Genomic DNA, 26,191 nt, shown 5'->3' on the forward strand with positions numbered 1-26,191 from the left:
TATATATATATATATATATATTTATTTATTTGGCTGCACAAGGTCTTAGTTGGATTACACAGGATCTTTAGTTGCAGCATGTGAACTCTAAGTTGCGGCATGTGGGATCTAGTTCCCTGACCACGGATCAAATCCGGCCCCCTGCATTGGGAGCGTGGAGTCTTAGCCACTGAACCACCAGGGAAGTACTTGGTTATTTGCTTTGATTACGTATCTTTTTATTATAAAAGTAATACAGGGATTTGCCTGGTGGTGGCCCACATCACAAAGTGTATGAAGAACCCAGCAGCAACCACCTCACGGAAGAGGGCCCACAACACAAAAAGGTGAGGAACCCAACATGAACACCCTCAAACCAGAGGGCCCACACTGTAAAGGGGATGGGAACACAGCAGGAACCACCTTAAACCAGAGGGCCAACATAACAAACAGGATGTGAATCCAGAAGGAACCACCACACATAAGAGGGCCCACAACACAAAGGGTATGAGGAACCAAGCAGGAAGCACCTCACACCACAAGGCCGACATCACAAAGGGGATGAGCAACAAAGCAGGAACCACTTCACACCACAGGGCCCACATCACAAAGGGTATGGGGAACCCAGCAGGAACCACCTCACACCAGAGCACTCACATCAAAAAGGGGAAGAGCAACAAAGCAGGAACCACTACACACCAGAGGGCCCACATCACAAAGGGTATATGGGGAAACCAGCATGAACCACGTCACACCAGAGGGCACACATCACAAAGGAGATGAGTAACCCAGCAGTATCCACAACACATCAAAGGGCCCACTTCATAAAAAGGTGAGGAACCCAACAGGAACCACCTAAAAATACAGGGCTCACATCACAATGGGGATGGGAACCCAGAAGGGGCTACCTCTCACCAAAGGGCCCACATCAGAAAGGGGAAGAGCAACAAAGCAGAACCCACTTCACACCAGAGGGCCCACATCAAAAAGGGTATGAGGAACCCAGCAGGCACCACCCCACACAATGCGGCCCACATCACAAAAAGGTGAGGAACCGAACAGGAACCACCTCAAACCAGAGGGCCCACATCACAAAGTGGAGGGAATCCAGCATGAACCACCTCACACCAAAGGGCCCACATCACCAAGGGGATGAGAAACGCAGAAGGAAACATCTGACACCAGAGGGCCCACATCACAAAGGTTACTGGAACGAGGCAGAAATGACCTCACACCAAAGGGCCAGTATCACAAAGGGGATGGGGATCCCAGGAGGAACAACCTCACATCAGAGGGCCCACATCACAAAGGGGATGGAAACCGAGCAGGAACCACCTCACACCAAAGGGCTCACATCATAAAATGGTGAGAAACCCAACAGGAAGCACTTCAAACAAGAGGACCCACATTGTAAAGGGGATGAGCAACAAAGAAGGAACAACCTCACACCAGAGGGCACATATAACTAAAGGTATGAGGAACCGAGCAGGAACCACCTCACACAAGGAGGCCCATATCACAGAAAGGTGAGGAACCCAGTAGGAAACACCTCACACCAGAGTGCCCACATCACAAAGGGGAAGAGAAACAAAGCAGGAAACACTTCTCACCATAGGGACCACATCAAAAAAAACGTGAGGAACCCTCAGGAACCACCTCACAACAGAGTGCCCAAATAACAAAGGGGATGGAAACACAGCAGGAACCACTTCACAAAAGAGGGTGCACATCACAGAAACGTGAGGTACCCAACAACGAACACCTCAAAGCACAGTGCCCACAACACAAAGGGGATGGGTACTCAGCAAGAACCAGGTCACACCACAGAGCCCACATCACAAAGAAGATGAGGAAGCCAGCAGGATCCACCTCACACAAGAGGACCCAAATCACAGAAATGTGAGTTACCCAACAGCAACCACCTCACACCAGAGTGCCCACATCACAAAGGGGATTTAAACCGAGCAGGAAACACCTCACATCAGAGGGCCCACATCACAAACGGGATGAGGAACACAGCAGGAAGCACCTCACACAAGAGGGCCCACATCAAAAATGGTATGAGCAACACAGCAGGAACCACTACACACAGGAGGGCCCACATCACAGGAAGGTGAGCTACAAAACAGGGACCACATCAAACCACAGGGCCCACATCACAAAGGGTGTGAGGAACCCAGGAGAATCTACCTCACACCAAAGGCCCCACACAATAAGGTGAGGAACCCAACAGGAACCACCTCAAACCAGAGGGCCCACATCACAAAGGGGATGGACAAAAAAGCAGGAACCACTTCACAGCAGAGGGACCACATCACAAAGGGGAAGGGAATCCAGCATGAACCACCTCACACCAGAGGGCCCACATCACAAAGGGGATGAGTAACCAAGCAAGATCGACCTCAAACCAAAGGTGCCACATCATAAAAATATAAGGAACCCAACAGAAACCACCTCAACCACAAGGTCCACATCACAAAGGGGATAGGAACCCAGTGGGAACTACCCCTCACCGAAGGGCCCATATCAGAAAGGAAATGAGGAACCCAGCAACAAGGACCTCACACCAGAGTACCCACATCACAAAGGAGAAGGGCAACAAAACAGGAACCACTTCACATCAGAAGGCACACATCACAAAGGGTGTGGGGAACCCAGCAGGAAAAACCTCACACCAGAGGGCCCACATCACAAAGGTGATGAGTTACCCAGCAGGATCCACCTCACACCAAAGGGCCAACATAATAAAAAGTTGAGGAACCCAACAGAAACCACCTGAAACCACAGGGCCCACATCGCAAAGGGTATAGGAACCCAGTAGGAACTACCTCTCACCGAGGGGCCCATATCACAAAGGATATGAGGAACCGAGCAGGAAGGACCTCACACCAGACTACACACATCACAAAGGGGAAGAGCAACAAAGCAGGAACCACCTCACACCAGAGGGCCCACATCACAAAGCGGATGGAAACCGAGCAAAAACCACCTCAAACCATAGGGCCCACATCACAAAGGGGATGAGTCACCCAGCAGGATCCACCTCACAGCAAAGGGCCCACATGATAAAGGGGATGAGGAACCCAACAGCAACCACCTCAAACCAGAGGGCCCATACCACAAAGGGGAGGAGAAACAAAGCAGGAAGAACTTAACACCAGAGGGCACACAGCACAAATGGTATGAGGAACCCAGAAGGAACTACCTCACATAAGGAGGCCCATATCACAGAAAGGTTAGGAACCCAATACTACACACCTCACACGAGTGTGCCCACATCACAAACAGGATGGAAACCGAGCAGGAAACACCTATCACCAAAGAGTCCACATTACAAATGGGATGAGGAAACCAGCAGGATCCACCTCACACAAGAGGGCCCAAATCACAGAAAGGTAAGGTACCCAATAGCAAAAACCTCACACCAAAGGGCCCATATCACAAAGGGGATGAGGATCCCAGCCGGAACCACCTGTCACCAAAGGTCCCACATCACAAAGGGAATGATGAACCCAGCAGGAAGCACCTCACACCAGAGGGCCCACATCACAAAGGGGCTGAGCAACACAGCAGGAACCACTTCACACAGGACGGCCCACATCACAGGAAGGTGAGCTACCGAACAGGGCCCACCTCAAACTACAAGGCCCACATCACAAAGGGGATGAGAAAACGAAGCAGAACCCACTTCACACCATAGGGCCCACATCACAAACAATGTGAGGAACCCTCAAGAAACACCTCACACCAGAGTTCCCATATCACAAAGGGGATGAAAACAGCAGGAACCACTTCACACGAGCCCACATCACAGAAAGGTGAGCTACACAAAAGGGACCACCTCAAACATGAGAGCTCACATCTGAAAGGGTGTGATGAACCCAGCATCCTCCTTCTCACACCAAAGGGCCCACATAATAAAAAGGAGAGGAACCCAACAGTAACCACCTCACACCAGAGGGCCCACATCAAAAAGGCGATGAGTAACCCAGCAGGATCAACCTCAAACCAAAGGGCCAACATCACAAAAAGGTAAGGAACCCAACAAAAGCCACCTCAAACCATAGGGCCCACAGCACTAACGGGATAGGAACCCAGTAGGAACTACCTCTCACCGAAGGGCCCATATCACAAAGGATATAAGGAACCCAGCAGGAAACGCCTCACACCAGAGCACCCACATCACAAAGGGGAAGAGCAACAAAGCAAGAACCACTTCACACCAGAGGACTCACATCACAAAGGCTATCAGGAACCCAGCAGGTAGCACCTCACAGAATGCGGCCCACATCACAAAAAGGTGTGGACCCCAACAGGAACCACCTCAAACCAGAGGGTCCACCTCACCGAAGGGCCCATATCACAAAGGATATAAGGAACCCAGCAGGAAGCACCTCACAGAATGCGGCCCACATCACAAAAAGGTGTGGACCCCAACAGGAACCACCTCAAACCACAGGGCCTACATCACAAACGCGATGAGAACCCAGCAGAAACCACCTCACACCAGAGGGCCCACATCACAAAGGGGAGGAGGAACACAGCAGGAACCGCCTCACACAAGAGGGCCCACATCACAGGAAGCTGAGCTACACAACAGGGACCACATCAAACCACAGGGCCTACATCACAACCGCGATGAGAACCCAGCAGAAACCACCTCACACCAGAGGGCCCACATCACAAAGGGGAGGAGGAACACAGCAGGAACCGCCTCACACAAGAGGGCCCACATCACAAAGGGGAGGAGGAACACAGCAGGAAACACCTCACACGAGAGTGCCCACATAAAGAGGATGGAAACCGAGCAGGAACCACCTGTCACCAAAGGGTCCCCATTATAAATGGTATTAGGAAACCAGCAGGAACCACCTCACACCAGAGGGCCCACATCACAAAGGGGATGAGGAACACAGCAGGAAGCACCTCACACAAGAGGGCCCACATCAAAAATGGTATGAGCAACACAGCAGGAACCACTACACACAGGAGGGCCCACATCACAGGAAGGTGAGCTACAAAACAGGGACCACATCAAACCACAGGGCCCACATCACAAAGGGTGTGAGGAACCCAGCAGAATCTACCTCACACCAAAGGCCCCACATAATAAGCTGAGGAACCCAACAGGAACCACCTCAAACCTGAGGGCCCACATCACAAAGGGGATGGACATAAAAGCAGGAACCACTTCACAGCAGAGGGACCACATCACAAAGGGGAAGGGAATCCAGCATGAACCACCTCACACCAGAGGGCCCACATCACAAAGGGATGCAAAAACAGCAGGAACCACCTAACACAACAGGACTCACATAACAGAAAAGTGAGGTACCCAACAGGGAACTGCTCAAACAAGAGCGCCCACATCACACAGGGGTTGGGTACCCAGCAGGAATCACCTCACACCAAAAGGCCCACATCACAAAGGGGATGAGTAACCCAGCAGGATCTACCTCACACCAAAGGGCCCATAACACAAAGGAGATGAGAAAACCTGTAGGAACTACGTGTCACCAAAGGGCCCACATCACAAAGGATATGAGGAACCCAGCAGGTAGCACCTCACAGATTGTGGCCCAGATCACAAAAAGTTGAGGAACACAACAGGAACCACCTCACACCAGAGGGCCCACATCACAAAGGGGATGAGTGACCAAGCAAGATCGACCTCAAACCAAAGGTGCCACATCATAAAAATATAAGGAACCCAACAGAAACCACCTCAACCACAGGGCCCACGTCACAAAGGGGTAGGAACCCAATGGGAACTACCTCTCACCGAAGGGCCCATATCAGAAAGGAAATGAGGAACCCAGCAGCAAGGACCTCACACCAGAGTACCCACATCACAAAGGAGAAGGGCAACAAAGCAGGAACCACTTCACTTCAGAAGGCCCACATCACAAAGGGTATGGCGAACCCAGCAGGAACAACCTCACAACAGAGGGCCCACATCACAAAGGTGATGAGGTACCCAGCAGGATCCACCTCACACCAAAGGGCCAACATCACAAAAGGAACCCTAAGGTACCATCTCAACCCAGAGTGCCCACATCACAAAGGGTATAGGAACCCAGTAGGAACTACCTCTCACCGAGGGGCCCATATCACAAAGGATATGAGGAACCGAGCAGGAAGGACCTCACAGCAGACTATACACATCACAAAGGGGAAGCGCAACAGAGCAGGAACCACTTCACACCATAGGGCCCACATCACAAAGAATGTGAGGAACCCTAAGGTACCATCTCAAACCAGAGTGCCCACATCACAAAGGGGATGCAAACACAGCAGGAACCACTTAACACAACAGGGCCCACATAACAGAAAAGTGAGGTACCCAACAGGGAACTGCTCAAACAAGAGTGCTCACATCACACAGGGGTTGGGTACCCAGCAGGAGTCACCTCACACCAAAAGGCCCACATCACAAAGGGGATGAGTAACCCAGCAGGATCTACCTCACACCAAAGGGCCCATAACACAAAGGAGATGAGAAAACCTGTAGGAACTACGTGTCACCAAAGGGCCCACATCACAAAGGATATGAGGAACCCAGCAGGTAGCACCTCACAGATTGTGGCCCAGATCACAAAAAGTTGAGGAACACAACAGGAACCACCTCAAACCAGAGGGTCCACATCACAAAGGGGATGAGAACCCAGCAGGAACCACCTCACACCAGAGGGCCCACATCACAATGCGGATGGAAACCGAGCAAAAACCACCTCAAACCATAGGGCCCACATCACAAAGGGGATGAGTCACCCAGCAGGATCCACCTCACAGCAAAGGGCCCACATGATAAAGGGGATGAGGAACCCAACAGCAACCACCTCAAACCAGAGGGCCCATACCACAAAGGGGAGGAGAAACAAAGCAGGAAGAACTTAACACCAGAGGGCACACAGCACAAATGGTATGAGGAACCCAGAAGGAACTACCTCACATAAGGAGGCCCATATCACAGAAAGGTTAGGAACCCAATACTACACACCTCACACGAGTGTGCCCACATCACAAACAGGATGGAAACCGAGCAGGAAACACCTATCACCAAAGAGTCCACATTACAAATGGGATGAGGAAACCAGCAGGATCCACCTCACACAAGAGGGCCCAAATCACAGAAAGGTAAGGTACCCAATAGCAAAAACCTCACACCAAAGGGCCCATATCACAAAGGGGATGAGGATCCCAGCCGGAACCACCTGTCACCAGAGGGCCCACATCACAAAGGGGATGAGTCATCCAGCAGGACCCACCTCACACCAGAGTGCCCACATCACAAAGGGGATGGAAAAACAGCAGGAACCACTTCACACAAGAGGCCCCACTTCACAGAAAGGTGAGCAACCCAACAGGGAACACCTCAAACCAGAGGGCCCACATCACAATGCGTGTGACGAACCCAGCAACATCCACTTCACACCAAAGGGCCCACATAATAAAAAGGTGAGGAACACAACAGGAACCACCTCAAACCAGAGGGCCCACATCACAAAGGGGATGGGAACCCAGTAGGAACTACCTCTTACCAAATGGCCCACATCACAAAGGATATGAGGAACCCAGCAGGAAGCACCTCACACCACAGCGCCCACATCACAAAGTGGAAGAGGAACAAAGCAGGAACCACTTCACACCAGAGGGCCCACATCACAAATGGTATGGGGAACCCAGCAGGAACCACCTCACACCAGAGGGCCCACATCACAACGGGGATGATTTACCCAGCAGGATCAACCTCCACCAAAGGTCCCACATCATAAAAAGGTAAGGAACCCAACAGAAACCACCACAAACAACAGGGCCCACATCACAAAGAGGATGGAAACCGAGCAGGAACCACGTCACACCAAAGGGTCCACATAATAAATGGGATGAGGAAACCAGCAGCAACCACCTTACACCAGAGTGCCCACATCACAAAGGGGATGGAAACACAGGAGTATCCACCACACAACAGTGCCGAAATCACAGAAAGGTGAGGTACCAAACAGCAACCACCTCACATCATAGTGCCCACATCAGAAATGGGATGGTAACCGAGCACGAACCACCTCACACCACAGGACCCACATCACAAAGGGGCTGAGCAACACAGCAGGAACCACTTCACACAGGATGGCCCATATCACAGGAAGGTGAGCTACCGAACAGGGCCCACCTCAAACTACAAGGCCCACATCACAAAGGGGATGAGAAAACGAAGCAGAACCCACTTCACACCATAGGGCCCACATCACAAACAATGTGAGGAACCCTCAAGAAACACCTCACACCAGAGTTCCCATATCACAAAGGGAATGGAAACAGCAGGAACCACTTCACACGAGAGGGCCCACATCACAGAAAGGTGAGCTACACAAAAGGGACCACCTCAAACATGAGAGCTCACATCTCAAAGGGTGTGATGAACCCAGCACCCTCCTCCTCACACCAAAGGGCCCACATAATAAAATGGAGAGGAACCCAACAGTAACCACCTCACACCAGAGGGCCCACATCAAAAAGGCGATGAGTAACCCAGCAGGATCAACCTCAAACCAAAGGGCCAACATCACAAAAAGGTAAGGAACCCAACAAAAGCCACCTCAAACCATAGGGCCCACAGCACTAACGGGATAGGAACCCAGTAGGAACTACCTCTCACCGAAGGGCCCATATCACAAAGGATATAAGGAACCCAGCAGGAAACGCCTCACACCAGAGCACCCACATCACAAAGGGGAAGAGCAACAAAGCAAGAACCACTTCACACCAGAGGACCCACATCACAAAGGCTATCAGGAACCCAGCAGGCAGCACCTCACAGAATGCGGCCCACATCACAAAAAGGTGTGGAACCCAACAGGAACCACCTCAAACCACAGGGCCTACAACACAAACGGGATGAGAATCCAGCAGGAACCACCTCACACCAGAGGGCCCACATCACAAAGGGGATGAGGAACCCAGCAGGAACCGCCTCACACCAAAGGGCTCAGATCATAAAACGGTGAGGAACCCAACAACTTTACACCAGAGGGCACACATCACAAACGGTATGAGGAACCGAGCAGGAACCACCTCACACCAAAGGGCTCAGATCATAAAACAGTGAGGAACCCAACAACTTTACACCAGAGGGCACACATCACAAACGGTATGAGGAACCGAGCAGGAACCACCTCACATAAGGAAGCCGATATCACAGAAAGGTTAGCAACCCAAGAGGAAACACCTCACACGAGAGTGCCCACATCACAAAGAAGACGGAAACCGAGCAGGAACCACCTGTCACCAAAGGGTCCACATAACAAACGGGATGAGGAAACCAGCTGGAATCAACTCACACCAGAGGGCCCATATCACATACAATATGAGGAACTCTCAAGAACCACCTCACACCAGAGTGCCCAGATCACAAAGGGGATGGAAACACAGCAGGATCCTCCTCACACAAGAGGGCGCAAATCACAGAATGGTGAGGTACCCAAGAGCAACCACCTCACACCAAAGGGCCCTTATCACAATGGGGATGAGTCACCCAACAGGATCCACCTCACACCAAAGGGCACACATCACAAAGGGGATGAGGAACCCAGCAGGAACCACCTCACACCAAAGGCCCCACATAATAAAACGGTGAGGAACCCAACAGGAACCACCTCAAACCAGAGGGCCCACATCACAAAGGATATGAGGAACCCAGCAGGAAGCAACTCACACCAGAGGGCCCACATCACAAAGAGGAAGAGCAACAAAGCAGGAACCACCTCACACCAGAGGGGCCACATCACAAAGGGTATGAAGAACCCAGCAGGCAGCACCTTACAGAATGCGGCCCACATCACAAAAAGGTGAGGAACCCAACAGGAACCACGTCAAACCAGAGGGCCCACATCACAAAGGGGATGAAAACCCAGCAGGACCCACCTCACACCAGAGGGCCCTCTTCACAAAGGTGATGAGTAACCCAGCAGGATCCACCTCACACAAAAGGGCCCACGCCGTAAAAAGGTGAGGAACCCAACAGAAATCACCCCAAACCACAGGGCCAACATCACAACAGGGATAGGAACCCAGTAGGAACTACCTCTCACCGAAGGGCCCATACCACAAAGGATATGAGGAACCCAGCAGGAATCACCTCACACAAGGAGGCCCATAACACATAAAGGTAAGGAACCCAAGAGGAAACACCTCACACCAGAGTGCGCACATCACAAAATGAATGTAAAGCGAGCAGGAACCACCTGTCACCAAAGGGTCCACATAACAAATGGGATGAGGAAACCAGTAGGAACCACCTCACACCAAACGGCCCACATCACAAAGAAGGTGAGGAACCCTCCGGAACCACCTCACACCAGAGTGCCCACATCACAAAGGGGATGGAAACAGAGCAGCATCCACCTCACACAAGAGGGCCCAAATCACAGAGAGGTGAGGTACCCAACAGCAACCACCTCACACCAGAGTGCCCACATCACAAAGGGGATGGAAACCGAGCAGGAACCACCGCACACCAAAGGGCTCACATCACAAAGGGGATGAGGAACCCAGCAGGAAGCATCTCACAGAAGAGGGCCCACATCACAGGAAGGTGATCTATCCAGCAGGGACCACCTCAAATCAGAAGGCCCACATCACAAAGGGGATGAGCAACAAAGCAGGAAAAACTTAACACCATAGGGCACACATCACAAAGGGTATGAGGAACCCAGCAGTAACCACCTCACACAAGGAGGCCCATGTCACAGAAAGATGAGGAACCCAAGAGGAAACACCTCACACCAGAGTGACCACATTACAAAGCGGATGGAAATCGAGCAGTAACCACCTCACACCAAAGGGTCCACATAACAAATGGGATGAGGAATCCAGCAGGAACCACCTCACATAAGGAGGCCCATATCACAGAAAGGTTAGGAAGCAAATACGAAACACCTCACACGAGAGTGCCCTCATCTCAAAGAGGATGGAAACCAAGCAGGAACCACCTGTCACCAGAGGGTCCACATAACAAATGGGATGAGGATACCAGCAGGAAACACCTCACACCAGAGTGCCCACATCACAAGGGGATGGAAACAGAGCAGAATCCACCTCACACAAGACAGCCCAAATCACAGAAAGGTGAGGTACCCAACAGCAACCACCTTACACTAAAGGGCCCATATCACAGAGGGGTGAGTAACCCAGCAGGATCCACCTCACACCAGAGGGCACACATCATAAAAAGGTGAGGAACCCAACAGAAACCACCTCAAACCTGAGGGCACACATCACAAAGGGGATAGGAACCCAGTAGGAAGTACCTCTCACCAAAGGGCCCATATCACAAAGGATATGAGGAAGCACCTCACACCAGAGTACCCACATCACAATGGCGAAGTGCAACAAAGCAGGAACCACTTGACACCAGAGGGCCCACATCCCAAAGGGTATGAGCAACCCAGCAGGCAGCACCTCACAGAATGCGGCCCACATCACAAAAAGGTATGGAACCCAACAGTAACCACCTCAAACCACAGGGCCTACATCACAAATGGGATGAGAACCCAGCAGGAACCACCTCACACCAGAGGGCCCACATCACAAAGGGGATGAGCAACAAAGCAGGAACCACTTCACAACAGAGGACCCACATCACAAAGGGGAAGGGAATCCAGCATGAACCACCTGACACCAAAGGGCCCACATCACAAAGGGGATGAGGAACCCAGCAGGACCTACCTCACACCAAAGGGCCTACGTCACAAAGGGGATGAGTAACCCAGCAGGATCCACCTCACACCAGAGGGCCCACGTCACCAAGAATGTGAGGAACCCTCAGGAACCACCTCACACCAGAGTGCCCACATCACAAAGGGGATGAGAACCCAGCAAGAAGCACCTTACACCAAAGGGCACACATCACAAAGGGTATGAGGCACCGAGCAGGAACCACCTCACCCAAAGAGGCCCACATCACAAAGGGGATGAGGAACCCAGCAGGAAGCACCTCACACCAGAGGGCCCACATAACACACGGTATGAGGAACCCAGCAGGATCCACCTCACAGAAGAGGACCGAAATCACAGAAAGGTGAGGTGCTCAACAGCATCCACCTCACACCAGAGTGCCCACATCACAAAGGCGGTGGAAACCGAGTAGGAATGACCTGACACCAAAGGGCCACATCACAAAGGGGATGAGCAACCCAGCAGGCAGCACCTCACACCAGAGGGCCCACATCACAAAGGGGATGAGCAACACAGCAGGAACCACTTCACATAAGAGGGCCCACATCACAGGAAGGTGAGCTACCCAACAGGGACCACCTCAAACCAGAGGGCCCACATCACAAAGGGTGTGAGGAACACAGCAGGATCCACCTCACACCAAAGGGCCCACATTATAAAAAGGTGATCAACCCAACAGGAACCAACTCAAATCAGAGGGCTCACATCACAAAGGGGATGAGCAACCCAGAAGGAAACACCTCACACCAGAGGGCCCACATCATAAAAAGCTGACTAACCCAATAAGAACCAACTCAAACCAGAGGGCCCACAGCACAAAGGGGTTGGGAACCAGGCAGGAATGACCTATCACCACAGGGCCCAGATCACAAAGCAGATGAGCAACAGAGCAGGAACCACTTCAGAACCACCATTCACAAAGGGTATACGGAACCCAGCAGGAACCACCTCACACAAGAGGGCCCACATCACAGAAAGGTGACGTAACCAACAGGAACCACCACACAGCAGAGTGCCCACATCACAAAGGGGATGAGTAACCCCGCAGTATCGATGTCACACCGAAGGGCCCACATCATAAAAAGGTGAGGAACCCAACAGGAACCACCTCAAACCAGAGGGCCCACATCTCAAAGGGGATGAGAACCCAGCATGAACCACAAAGGGTATGAGGAACCCAGCAGGAACCACACAAGGAAGCAAACTAAGATTCAGGCTAAGGTTCCATGCTTCCACTGCAGGTGGCATGGGTTCCATCCCTTGTCAGGGAAATAATACCCCCACATGCCATGGGGCACAGGCAAAAAAATTAAAATGTAATACATATTCTTTTCCCTTATAGGTTATTACAAAATATTGAGTATAGTTCCCTGTGCTATGTAGTAGGTCCTTGTTGGCTACCTATTTTATATATAGCAGTGTGTATATATTAATCCCAAGGTCCTAATTTATAACCTATAAGGGAAAAAAATCTGAAAAAGGATATGTGTGTATATATATATATATATATCTGAATCACTGTGCTATACACCTGAAATTAACATAACATTGTAAACCAACTATACTACAATAAAAAAATAAAATTGGTATAAATTTTTTAAGAAGTAATACATAATTGCTTTAAAAACTTTATAGAGAAACATTACAAAAATAGGTGCCTAGAATATGAAGGTCTTTCTAAGCACTGTCACCAGCAAAATGTATGTTCCTCTACATTTTGTTTTCTGTGCATATTCTAAAACATGCGATTTTATTTGTAAAAATTGCATCGTATTAATTGCAATGCTCTGCAACTCCTGTGTTACTGAAAGCCTGCCTCTCGCTGAAAGCTCAGCCGACAGTAGGAAGCCCAGTGCCAGGCCAGGGAAAGGATTCTTAAGGCTGAGCCCCAGCACAAAAACACTCTCAGAGTAGCAGGGGAGAGGGCCAGCTCTGGCTGCTCAGAAGGGGTGTTGGCTGGAAAATCCTGAGCAGGGGGCTTGTAGAGCTTGTATCAGTTTAATATGGGTCCCTCTCCTGGACTTGCCCAAATAGAACTCCAACACATGTAGCATCAGGCCTAGCCTCGGCCCCTGGGGTGGCTATAGTCAAGATGAGACATGGCAGCCTCAACTGGTCCCAACTGACATCCCCAGCTCCTCACCCACCATGGGCAGATGCGGATCCTGGAAGTGAGGAGTTGATGCCTTCTGAGCCCTGGGTTCTTCTCTCTCTCTTCTTCAGTGAACGTATATTGAATGCCTGCTCAGTGCTAGGCAAGGCACTGGGTGCCAGAAGCATGAAAATGAATGAAACACTGTCCCTGAGCCCACAGTAAAGTGGGGACTTGGTCACGTAAGCAGGTCGCTTATTACGCAGTGGGGTATGTAAAGATTGAATGCCAGGCAGAGGGTGTTCTGGGAGCCTGGAGGAAGAGCACTCGGCTGGGCATGGGGGTGCCAGGGAAGCTTCCTGGGAGAGGGTGTGCTTGAACTGAGTTAGCCAAGTGAAGGAGGGGGAAAATATCCCAGTCAGAGGGAAGTGTGGGCAAAGACACAAAGGTGAGAAAGGGTCTGGCCTGCTGCAGAGGTTACAAGGAATCTGGTGTTGCTGGAGCAAAAAACGGTGAGGCAGCGGGGGGTTACTGAGACATGAGGCTGAGGCCAGATCAGGTAGGGTCTTATGCACCTTGTAGAGGAGGTTACAGCTTTGATCCTGTAGGCCACAGGAGCCGTTGAACATTTTAAAGCGGAAAAGTGAGCCAATCAAACTGTCCCCTGGGGATAATGGATCAGAGAAGCCTCCGAATCCTGATTATTGCCCAGTGTACCATGGGAATAAATGGAACACTGTCATTTACTCTCATTCAACGAAGATGCACAGAGTCACTACTATGTGCTGGGCACTGTGCCAGGTCTGGGGGTAGAGTTGTAAGAACAACTGGAGAGAAACACGCATACAGTCAGGCAGGCAGGATAGACCTTGGCTACCGCATTGTAACAGAGTCTGATGAGTAAGAGACGTGGCCAGGGCCGTGGAGAAAAACCTGGCTCACGGAAAGCCTCAGAGGAAGTGGCGTTCATGACAAGCCTGAAGGATATGGAGTCAGCCTGCCTTCGGTAAAAATTTTCCATAACTCACGTGCTATTGGTCAATCCAAAGCCCCACTGGATCACAGGTGCCGTGGCAAGTCAGGGCCATCACCTCAGCACTAGCTGCCAGTGATGAGCTGGGTCAGCAGGTGTGGGTGGAAGATGAGGCAACGTGGCTTTAGCAAGAACATCCCAGGAGCTCCATGAGTGTGGGATTAAAGGGGAGAAGAGGGAGAAACAAATGTTTCAGCCAGTCAGACTCATTGGGAAAAACTACGGGAATTTAACAGGCAGGACCTACAAACTGGGTGAGTTGTGACCCCAGAGCTTTGAGACCCTGTACCTGCCCCAGAGGCAGGGCAGTCCATAGCTGTGCTGCTAGACACAGTTTCCTTCCAAATGGGCTTGTATTCCACAAACGCACTCCATTGGACAGCTGGGAGGGGTGGGTCATGCATTTCTTTTCATATCACGTGTGCCAAGTCTGGGCACCCTGCCTCTCTGCATCTCCTCTCGCAGTTGGAAGAGAATATCATAGACATCTGCCTGGAGCTGCTAGATAAGAGCCTGAACTTCCAGATTGACCCAGCCACAGACTACGCCCTGCGGGGCAGCCCCGTCCACGTCAGCAGAGTGGTGTGTGCCATGGGGAGGCTGGGTCTCTTTCTGCCCACCCAGGGCATGTCCAGGGAGGGCGGAAGCTGTGCAGGGGAGCCCTGCCCACTCACAGTTGCCCCTGCAGTGAGCGAATGAAGAGTTGAGAGGCAGAGGCCCTCCAGCAAAGCCATTTTTGATGAGACTGATGAAAGAATGTGGGTAACAGGTTTTCTCAGCTGAGCTCTGAAAGAGCTGAGTGTGGGCCATCACCTTCATTAATTCCAAATTGCATTTTTTGGGAAAGACTAAGTGTAGCTCTGGTTTGGGAAATGGTCTCGTTGTTTCTAAATTTCTGCTCTTAGAGCCAAGCTCTGGCTTTGCAGGGATGGGGCATGGAGGGGTTAAGAGGGTGGGTAGAAACAGAATAATTAATTAACAGTGGTACACAAGTCAGAATAGCTGGCTTCCCACCCTCACCCCTTCCCCAGCAGGTAAAATGAGATCAAAGCCTCCTGCATCTCAGGCCCAGGGTCCTTGCAAAGGCAACCCACACCTCACATCTCGTTGAGGAAAAGGCTGCTTCTAATGCTTCTACATATGGCTTCTCTTCAGATCAACAGCAACGATGACCGTGGGGTGCTCAATGGAGACTGGAGCGAGAATTACTCAGACGGCATCAACCCCGTGGAGTGGACGGGCAGTGTGGCCATCCTAAAGCAGTGGCATGCCACAGTCTGCCAGTCAGTGTGCTACGGGCAGTGCTGGGTCTTTGCCACTGTCACGTGCACAGGTAGGGAGTGGAAAGGGCCTCATGGAAAGACAAAAAATACAATGGCTCATGTCGCAACCCTCTGAACCATTCTTGTCCCAGAAATCTCACACAGTTCCCACGAAGGGACATTTGCAAGGAAGCAAAACGTCTCATCAGTGACCTCAGGCTTCACATATCTAAGCTCATTTCAGAGGGTGGTTCTGAGGGGGAAACCACACACTTCTCAGAACCTGGCACCCTTCCCTTCTTTTGAACTTGGACAAACCTAACAGAATCCTCTTAAGAGCCTGGCTGGGAATTGTCCAGGTCCAAGACAGGAATGAGGTGAGAGGCCATGTAATTAGAAAACTTACAAACTGATTAGTGTCCTTTCTGAGCACAGAGAATGCGCTTGATGAAGATGCATACATGGGAGGGAAAGGTGTGTCTGAGCAGGGGTATGGGCCACGGGGCCAGAGCAAGATGGCAGACGAAGAACAATGACCTTGAATCTAGAGTTGTCACATGTTCAGAGGGCCTGGAGGCCTGATTCAGCCCAGGGAGTCAGCGGAAGGGGGACCAAGAGAGATCAGCTTCTCAGAGAGGGAGTGAATGCTACATTAGTAGAAGAAAAGCTTAAAAATTAGTACTGGGAAAGAGGGCAACTGGAAATTGGTTTGCTGGTGACAAGAGGAGCAGGCTGAAGGCAGGGGAGGAGGCTGTTGAGGGAGGGCACACCTGGAAATGAGTTATATACTGCAGGTAGCAAGAGGAGGCTTTCTGCTTCACTCAGGGCCACACTTGCTTCTGGTCCTCACCCTGCCCCCAGGCCTAGGCCGGCTCTCTGCCCTCTGGCAGGCGTATCTATGTACCTGCCTTGGGCCACAATCAGGAAGTTATTCTTGTTGGCTGGGCAAAGAGGTCAAGTATGGCTTTTTCTCACAAGACTCTCTAGTCTAATCCAGGGAAGCCAGATCTGCCCACAACTTGGTGTTTATTGAGGGCTCAGGCCTTTTGTGTATAAATTCCCTTTATGCAAAGGCTGGTGCAGTGTGCGTGTGTGTGTGTGTGTGTGTGTGCGTGTGTGTGTGTGTGTGTGTGTGTGCGCGCGCACGCGCGCTGGACCCATCTCCAGGCTCTCGCAGGAAGCCTGTGGAGCCCCAGGCTGCTAAGAAGCAGATGCCAGCCCCCTGTCCAAGGGCACCAGGAGGTTTCTGTCAGCACGCGCACAGGATGACTTCATATGGGTTGGCGAGGGGAAGCTACTCCTCTGCAGCTGTACAGCCCCATCTGGAGTTGGATGCCTTGATTGCCCAGGGGTAAGAAACCAGGAATTTGACAGCTTTGATGCCCAGAGTCACAGACATTTGGGTGAACTGGGATGTCTGAGTCATCCAGGGATCAGGCATAAGACTGAAGGCAGAGAATGGATCAATCTTGTATATGTTAGAGAGGGAGGCTTCCTGGGCCTGGAAGAGCCTAGAGTCTAATGGGCCAGGTGCGTGTGTGTAGAAGGAGAGGGTCAGGGGTTTGGGTGTGGTTGTCTGGAACTGGTTGGTGAGAGAGATGGAGCCAGAGAATGGAGATTATGGTATGAGAGCAGGCCAATTAAAATGTTTATGAGAATCACGGCGCTTTAGTGACCTAGGAAGCAAAGGGCTGGGCAAAGTGGGTCAAACGTGGCCGGGTCCACCTGCAGCTCCATCAATACCAGCCTTCCCCAACAGGGCCACCATGTTTTACATTAATAAATATGTCTATCAGTTTGGAAAACTCATTCATTCATCCAACAACACACACTGAGTCCTTATGCTAGGCACTGTGCTTCTAATAATCTTGGTTATAAAGATGGGTAAGACCCAGCCTCAATCCTCCACTAAAAGTCAAGGATTTAGTCAAACTCCTTAATCCAATACAGTTGCCAAAGCATGTTGTTAAAAATTATTATTATTGTTATTCTTTAACAATCACAATAGCTGACACTGGGGACTTCCTTGGTGCCAGGCATTGTACTAAAACCTTGACAGCCTAGAGTAATGGTGAAGCTTGGGTTCAAATACCAGCACTACCATTAATTGTCTGAGTAACCCTGGGCAAGTCATTTAACTTGTACTTCAGTCTCCTCAGACATATGATGGGGAAATTAATAGTACCTACCTCGTCGGGTTATCGAAAGGATTGACTGAGTTCATACATGGAGAGTTCTTAGAATAATGCCTGGCTACAGTGAGAATTCAGTAAGTTCTAACCAGGATCACCTTGTTTGAGTCCCCAGAAGAGCTTTAGAGGTAGGTTCTATCATTATCTCCATTTTACAGATGAGGAAATTGAGTGGCAGGGCTAGTCTCACATTGAGATCTGGCTGGCTGTAACCACTAGACTATACTGCTGCATGAACGATGCTAGCAGTTACCATTTAGCCAGCATCCCCTGTGCTTAAGGCACATGCTGGGTACTTTACAATGCTCACAACCATCTGCAAAGTAGATATCATTAAGTACAATTTACAGATGAGAAAACTGAGGCTTAAGGTGACCACGTGACTCCAGTCTGACTCAGAAGTGCATTCTCCCCTCTGCAGCTCTTCCTCCCTGTATTACCTGTTTTAATAACAACAGCATATTGACTTCAAGCTTCCTAAAGAAAAATCACAAAAAGGAGATTTTCCATGCATCAAAGATACGATTATAATTTTTTGGTCAGATGTTTCCTTGACATCAATTTACTTGGCTGTTACTTTGGGAATTTCAGAGAAATCCCTGACCTACCCTCCTTCCAGTGCTCATGTCTGACTGCTCCATAGGTCTCTCTCAGTCATTAGGCTTTTCCTGTCCTGGCCGTCCACTCCTTGTGACAACGTCAGACCCCTCAGTCCTGAGGTCTATGAAGTAGCCTGGATGCCTTGCTCTGTAACAAGGGAACAGAAGGGACAGTGATGTTCTGTTGCCTGAAAATTCTCCCCAAAACCAGGTGTCAAAAAGCCACCTATGGTACTCTATGATTCCATATATGTGAAATGCCCAGAATAGGCCAATTTATACAGAGAGTGGATTCGTGGTTGCCTAGGGCTGGGGGAACAGGAGAATGGGAAGCGACTGCTAGTGGGCATTGAGTGTCTTTCTGAGGTGATGAAATGGTCTGGGATTAGACAGTGGAGATTGTTACGCAACCTGTGAATATATTACACACCACTGAATTGTACACTTTAAAAGGGTAAATTTTGTGACATGTGGATTGTATCTCAATAAAACTGTTTAAAAAAGAAAAGCCAGGCATCCTGGGGATGTGCCTGGCCTGTCCCTGCCCACAGCTGCAGGGGCTAGGGTGGGGGCAGCCGTGACTTGGGCTTGAGGGTTGGGATTCTGAGCAGGCCTACGGGCATCATCCCCTCCTCTGTAAAGTAGGGTCCTGGGCCCAGAGCCCCAGAGGAGGGTGGTGGGAAATAGCCTGGGAGATGAGGAGGCTGTGTGCTTAGGGCACCCAAAACTACCCCACACGTACATCTTTTACATACTGGATTCCCAATGATCTGGCTCGCATGTAAAAACCATTGTGAACACCCTTGGGTTAGAAGTCATCTAAGATTTCTTCTCACTCATTTGTATAGTGGTCTCTATGAAGTGTCTCATTATCTTCATTTCAGTACAATAACTCTAGTCCTCATTGTTTTTACTGAGCCCTTCCTTGTCAAAGAAGGAACCCCAGCCAAGGTCCTGGCACATTATTTTGCCTCAACCTTTGGCTTAAGTATGAATCTACTGTTATTCCCCACTGATTTATGAGACATCAAGGACTGTATGGAATGTTCCCTCGCAGGGTGGTGGGTTAACATGTGGCAAGCACTTGGGAAAATGTCTGGCACATGCTGAGATTGACATGAGTGTTAGCTATTATACAATTAGCCTGATATTGCCTTTTTTAAAATATAAATGTATTTATTATTTTATTTATTTTTTGGCCTCATTGCGTCTTTGTTGCTGCACTCAGGCTTTCTCTAGTTGTGGTGAGCGGAGCTACTCTTCGTTGCAGTGCACGGGCTTCTCATTGCGGTGGCTTCTCTTGTTGCGGAGCACGGGCTCTAGGCACACAGGCTTCAGTAGTTGTGGCATGTGGGCTCAGTAGTTGTGGTGCATAAGCTTAGTTGCTCCATGGCATGTGGGATCTTCCCGGACCAGGGCTCAAACCCATTTCCTCTGCATTGTCAGGCGGATTCTTAACCACTGTGCCACCAGGGGAAGTCCCAATACTGCTTTTTTTTAAATTGAAGTGTAGTTCGTTTACAATGTTGTGTTAGTTTCAGGTATACAGCAAAGTGATTCAGTTATACATATATATATATTCTTTTTCAGATTCTTTTCCCTTATAGATTACTGCAAGATATTGAGTAGAGTTCCTGTGCTATACAGTAGGTCCTTGTTGGTTATCTATTTTATATATAGTAGTATGAATCTGTTAATCCCAAACTCCCAATTTATCCCTCTCCCTCCCTTTCCCCTTTGGTAACCATAAGTTTGTTTTCTCTGTCTGTGAGTCTATTTTTGTTTTGTAAATAAGTTCATTTGAATGAGTGCTGAATGGCTGAGTGAAGAGACATAGTAATTAATGCCAGAGTGTGGTGTGGTGTAATATACCTTAGGAACTCTGCAGTCCTTTTCCTGACTCTGAGATCTTGTCCACCTTTGTCCATGTGCAACTGTGTGAATGTGTATGCATGCGTGTGCACACATACAAACACACACACCCGATAAGGGTTTCTCTTTTACGAGGGACTCAGCTCCCACCGAATTATCCATGAAAGAGTCACGTGAGTCTCATGTCAAACTGAGGCATCAGGACTGATAGCCTGCAGAAGTGAGGTTAAAGAAAACTCACTTCAACATGAATTTAATGAGCATCTACTCTGGGCAGCACTGTGCTAGGAATGAAGAAACGCAAGAAAAGTATTTGATCTGAGCCCTACTCTAGGGGGATTTGTAATCTGGCTGACAAGATAAGATAAATATATGAGATCATAGAGAGCTTCATGCATTGATAAAATGTGTGGCATTGGTGACTGGAATCAAGTGAGAGCATGGGAAGGGAGATTAGTGTGGCATGGAGTAGTCAGTGAAAACTTCACAGAGGAAGGCGCTTTGAGAATGATGCCTTCCCAGCATTGCTGGGACGTCTAGTGAAGTTGCAGTGGGGTGGCTTGTAGTTAAAAGCCTGAGGGGTTTTGAGATCAGAGAAATGTGGGTTTAAATCCTGCCCTGGCTCTCCTCTTCCTCCCATGTGACCTCAACCTCTCTAAACTTCAGGTTTTTCCTCTTCAAAGGTGGAATAATCACAGCGCTGTGGAGAGGATTAAGTGTGATTACGCCTGTGCAGTGCTTGGCACCATGCCTGGCACCTATGAGGATGATGATGTCATCGACTGGCAAGGAAGCTTGGAAAGAATGAAAGACAAGCTTGGTTGGGGATGTGCTTAGTGACGGCAAGGTGTCCATGTAGGCTCAAGATTCAAATTCAGGAGTCGTGGGCAAGGAGTGAGAGATGAAGCCACAAGACAGGAGGAGCTCTTTGCGGGGGTACAGAGAAAGCAGGACAGAGGGGGCAAAACCCCGTGAAACACGTTTGTGCACAACTGTGCAGATCTGAATGCTGTCAGCTCCCTTCGTGTGATACCGGAGCTACAACCTTGGCCTTCTCCTTATGTAATAAACAATTCTTGTCCCTCTGTTGCCTCACTGCGACAGCTGTTGTCCCCTATCCCAGTCCTCTCACAAGGCACGATGAGGAAGTGGTGAGAATGGATCAGTGCAAATCCATTACCACTCAAAGCTTATGCTCTACAGACAATCAAGCTTGGTAACCACAGCACAGCACACAGTGACGGTGCTGTCCTGAAGTCGGAAATCACCAGAATAGACAAAAGATTCAAGACATTCATTCACCCATCCAGCAAAGATGCACTACGTTTCTGCAATACAGGCTGGCCTTGTATTGTTAATGGTTGTATAACGATAAAGCTGACTATCACACAATCCCTGCCCTCAGGAAGACAGACTCATAAACAAATCATTACACACCATGTACCATGTCTAGTAGAGAACTCAGAGTGCCATGAGACCAATGACCTGTGCTCAGGTGGAAAAGTGCCCATCCCGCCATGTCTAGCAGGAGGTGACAACACCACTGGCACTTCATGAATTCATCAATCATGGTGAAGAATGGAGGCTTGCTCCTTGCTCTCCCTGCCCACCCCTCCTTGGCATGTGCTCTTATTACCATAAGTGTTATACACCCTCCTGACTGTAATCTTAACATAAATGTGCCCATGCGATGCTCCTGAGTCACTTGCATGCTCTCGCCTCACTCCTGTCTCATGCTCCTTCAGTAGCAGCTTTTCCCACCTTCACCCTCCCCTCCGAGGTGGTCCTGTGTCACCTCCACAGTGAATTCACTGTCAGCTCTGCTCACTCCCTGCCCTCCATTCCTTGTAGACCTGTGCGGATCTGCCGTTCCAAGGAAGTGCATGCTCCCCCTTTGGGCTTCTCTGCATCCAGGGATGTGTCCCCACCCCAGCCTGGAAGGGCTTTGTGCCAAAGTGTAAGAAGGAGCCTAAACTAAAATCTATAAGCAAATAAATGCTTAATATAAATAAGTATCTAAACTAAAAATTATAAAAATTTTACAATGACAGTAGTATTTGTGAAGAACCCTTAGAAATATCTGTATTTTTTGACTCAGTCATTTTACCTCTTGGAATCTGTCCCAAAGGGGGAAAAGTAGAAATTGATCTACAGAGATGTCCATCACAGTATTATTTACAACAGGGGAAAAATTAGAAACCAAGCAAATGTCTAAAAATAACCTCTGCTGAAGTGAAAAAAAAAAATACATGAACCCATAACAATACCAAAAAATGGGAGAGGGGGATTGAAATGCTTTTCTTTATAGAAGAATGCCAGCTAATACAGGTAGAAGAAATGATAGTGTTAGAATATAATCATTTTGGTACCACCAGTATAATAATTAATCCAGGCAAGGATCATCAAGGATGCTAAAATTACTTGGTGAAAGATTGTTAGGGAGCAGCATATTTCACACTAGTGATTGCTTGTTAAATGACAGGGAAAGGATACTTCCATCGGGCATTAATCTGACCTTAATCAAATAGTTAAATGCCCCCATTAGGCCCCCCTTAGGCCCCCATTAGTATAACAAATGGACAGCCTGTGCCTTCTGATGTGATTCAGAGGGATTTACACAACATCACCTATGCAGTATTCTTGTCAAAAATGTTAACTCTGAAATTAACCAAGAAGAATCAATTAGGCAAATCCAGAATATGGGGCCTTCTACTAATCAAGTGACCTAAATTATTAAAAGACTGTTCTAGATGAAAGGAGATTCTTTTGGTTTAAAAGGAACTGGAAAGATATAAGCAAATGCAATGCATGTATTCTGATTGGATTCTGGACAGGGGGGCAAAAAACAGATATAAAAGACATTTGGGAAAATGCAAAGATGGATTTTATACTATTAAATCCATGTTAAATTTCTTGACTTTGTAAAAAAATTAACCTCTGCTAGAAATCTTGCTTTTGGAAAATATTTGATAACATGGAAAAATGGGTGGGTTGTATAATAAGGAGAAAATACTAGAATGCTGAACTCTGTGCACCTGTGGGAGGTGGGCTCAGAATTGGCAACAAGCTTAGCAGTGAAACCAGGATTTGAGTGGTAGCTCTGCCGCTTCCTAGCTGTGTGGCTTTAGTCAAGGTAGCAAACTTTTCTTAGCCTCTGATTCTTCATCTGTAAAACAGGGATAATAACAGCAGCTTCCGTGTAGAGCTGTCCTGAGCACAGTACATGTGAAACATTTAGCATCATGCCTGGCTGGCAGACACTGCTGTTATCATTATCATTATTATTGAATTAGGTGGACTGTCACCATCGGACTTGAGGGGACAGGATCCCCAGGGGATTGGTGGTGGGATGGGCCGGGGGATATTGCTATTCTCAAAAGAGTGCAGAATCACGAAAAATATGGCAGAGGGCAAAGAAAAGAAGCTGGTTGGCAAAGGAAAGGGACGGCCCCTCAGGAATAAAGACAACATTCTACCTCCTTTCAAGAATTTCTCCATTAGGTACAGACTCTCACTTTCCTAGGCTTTTGTTACAGTTTCCTTCCCTTCCTGGATGGATCTGTAATACTTTCCTCAATAAGCTTCCAAGTCAGTACACCCATAGAGAAGGGGGAATCCAAGCGGCAGAACTCTTTGCCTAAGAACCTGATGGTCTTACTCCTTAACACAGGAGTGAAAAAAATTCCACAGTTTGGTTTGAAGATAGAGATTTATGGCCAGGAGAGAAGTGAGGCAAGTCAAGCTGCTGAGTCTTGCCAAAGGAGGCATGGCTATCCCACCCTGCTGGCTGGGGTAGGGGAACCCAACACTTGCTAGACCCTCTCTTGGCCCTGGCAGTGCTTGTCTGAGCAACCAGCTGCCTAACCTTTGTGTGGAGCCCCAGGGAGAGGAGCTCAGGAAGGTGGGGAGGGAAGCTGGAAGTGTCGCCAACCCAGTGCCCCAGACAGCTCCTGCCTGCCAAATGCATGATTTCCCTGAGCCTAAGGGCGCTAAGTCCAGGAATCCACAGCCCACAGATTTTTCTGTCCTTTCTACAGTGATGAGGTGCCTGGGGATCCCCACCCAAGTAATCACCAACTTTGACTCTGGCCACGACACAGACGGAAACCTGATCGTAGATGAGTGTTATGACAACACAGGCAGGATTTTGGAGAGCAAGAAGAAGGACAGTGTCTGGTGAGAGACACCTTCTCTTTCTAGGGCAAACCCTACCAGCAGGAAGCAGGGCAGGACTGTACCTAGGAGCCTGCTGCCTTCTCATGCCTCACCCCCATTTTCACCAGCCCCAGGGCTTGCTAGCCCCAGCCCGAAGGCTGGGAGGCAGCTGAACACAAATACGATGATTTTCTGAGTCTAGAATTGTCACATCACAAGAGCTCTCTGCCCTGGGGGAGTTTTCCCCTTTGTCACCTCCTTCAATTAATACTCAGCCTGTGGCTCTGACCACAGGAGGGCCTGAAGTCTCACCTCTGGACACAAAAAAACCTCTGCCTCTGTGACTGCTTCTGTGAGTCAGCAGCACATACAGGAAAGGGCTACAAGGGTCTCTTTGAGAGACAGTGAAGGGTTTTTAACTTCCGTTGCCTCTGGAAACCTTCACTCTTATTTACAAAGAGAGGAAAGCTCTTTTCCGGGCAAGTTGAGGCTCACAGGAGGAAGAGCGGTCACCTGTCACCCACGGAGGGGTGCAGGCCTGCAGTGCCCTGTCTTTCTATCTAGCCATCCATCACTCATCGCCCCCTGCCTTGCTCCAGAAAGAACTTGAGCATCATAAACTCTCCCTCAGCTTCATCTGACACCCACTCCTCTGGCTTCTCCCTCAGGAATTTCCACGTCTGGAATGAGTGCTGGATGGCCCGGAATGACCTCCTTCCCAGATACGGAGGCTGGCAGGTGCTGGACACCACACCTCAGGAGATGAGCAACAGTGAGGCTCTTGGGAGGACAGGCAGAGCCCACTCCCACAGAAACAGACCCGACTCCACCCGGCCCTGCAGCCACAGCCCACTGAGGCCCCCCTGTTCCCCTTTAGGCCTCTACTGCTACGGCCCTGCCTCCATCGGAGCCATCAAAGAAGGAGAGGTGGATCTGAACTAGGACACAGCCTTCGCCTTCTCCATGGTAAATGCTGACTGCATGGCCTGGCTGGTCTTTGGAGGGAAGGAGCAGAAACTTCACCTGGACACCAATTCTGTTGGCAATTTTATCAGCACCAAGAGGATCCAGAGTGATGAGCGGGATGACGTCACAGAAAACTGCAAGTACGGAGAAGGTACGACCAATCCCTGTAGGCACCTTCCCCACTACCCCAGAGAACCTCTCTGCCAGCTGGGGCAGCCTTCTGGGGTGTGGATGGGCAGGACCCAGGCCCACTGTCTCCTCAGCCCTACAGGTTTTTTTTTTTTTTTTTTTTTTTTTTTTTGTGG

The 26,191-nt window shown here is 49.5% G+C and overlaps 1 protein-coding gene across 1 annotated transcript in view; it reads left to right on the plus strand.

Annotated features, from left to right (window-relative positions):
* Positions 1–26,191, plus strand: part of TGM5 (transglutaminase 5) — a 54,966-nt gene that overhangs the window by 23,108 nt on the left and 5,667 nt on the right. Inside the window, 5 exon segments of the mRNA XM_024732596.1 lie at positions 15,306–15,433; positions 15,995–16,173; positions 24,803–24,941; positions 25,589–25,692; positions 25,798–26,037. Coding sequence (XP_024588364.1) covers positions 15,306–15,433; positions 15,995–16,173; positions 24,803–24,941; positions 25,589–25,692; positions 25,798–26,037 — 790 coding nt within the window.

Source organism: Neophocaena asiaeorientalis, unplaced genomic scaffold (assembly GCF_003031525.2).
Source record: "Neophocaena asiaeorientalis asiaeorientalis breed wild unplaced genomic scaffold, Neophocaena_asiaeorientalis_V1.1 scaffold119, whole genome shotgun sequence".
NCBI classification, from domain to species: Eukaryota; Metazoa; Chordata; class Mammalia; order Artiodactyla; family Phocoenidae; genus Neophocaena; species Neophocaena asiaeorientalis.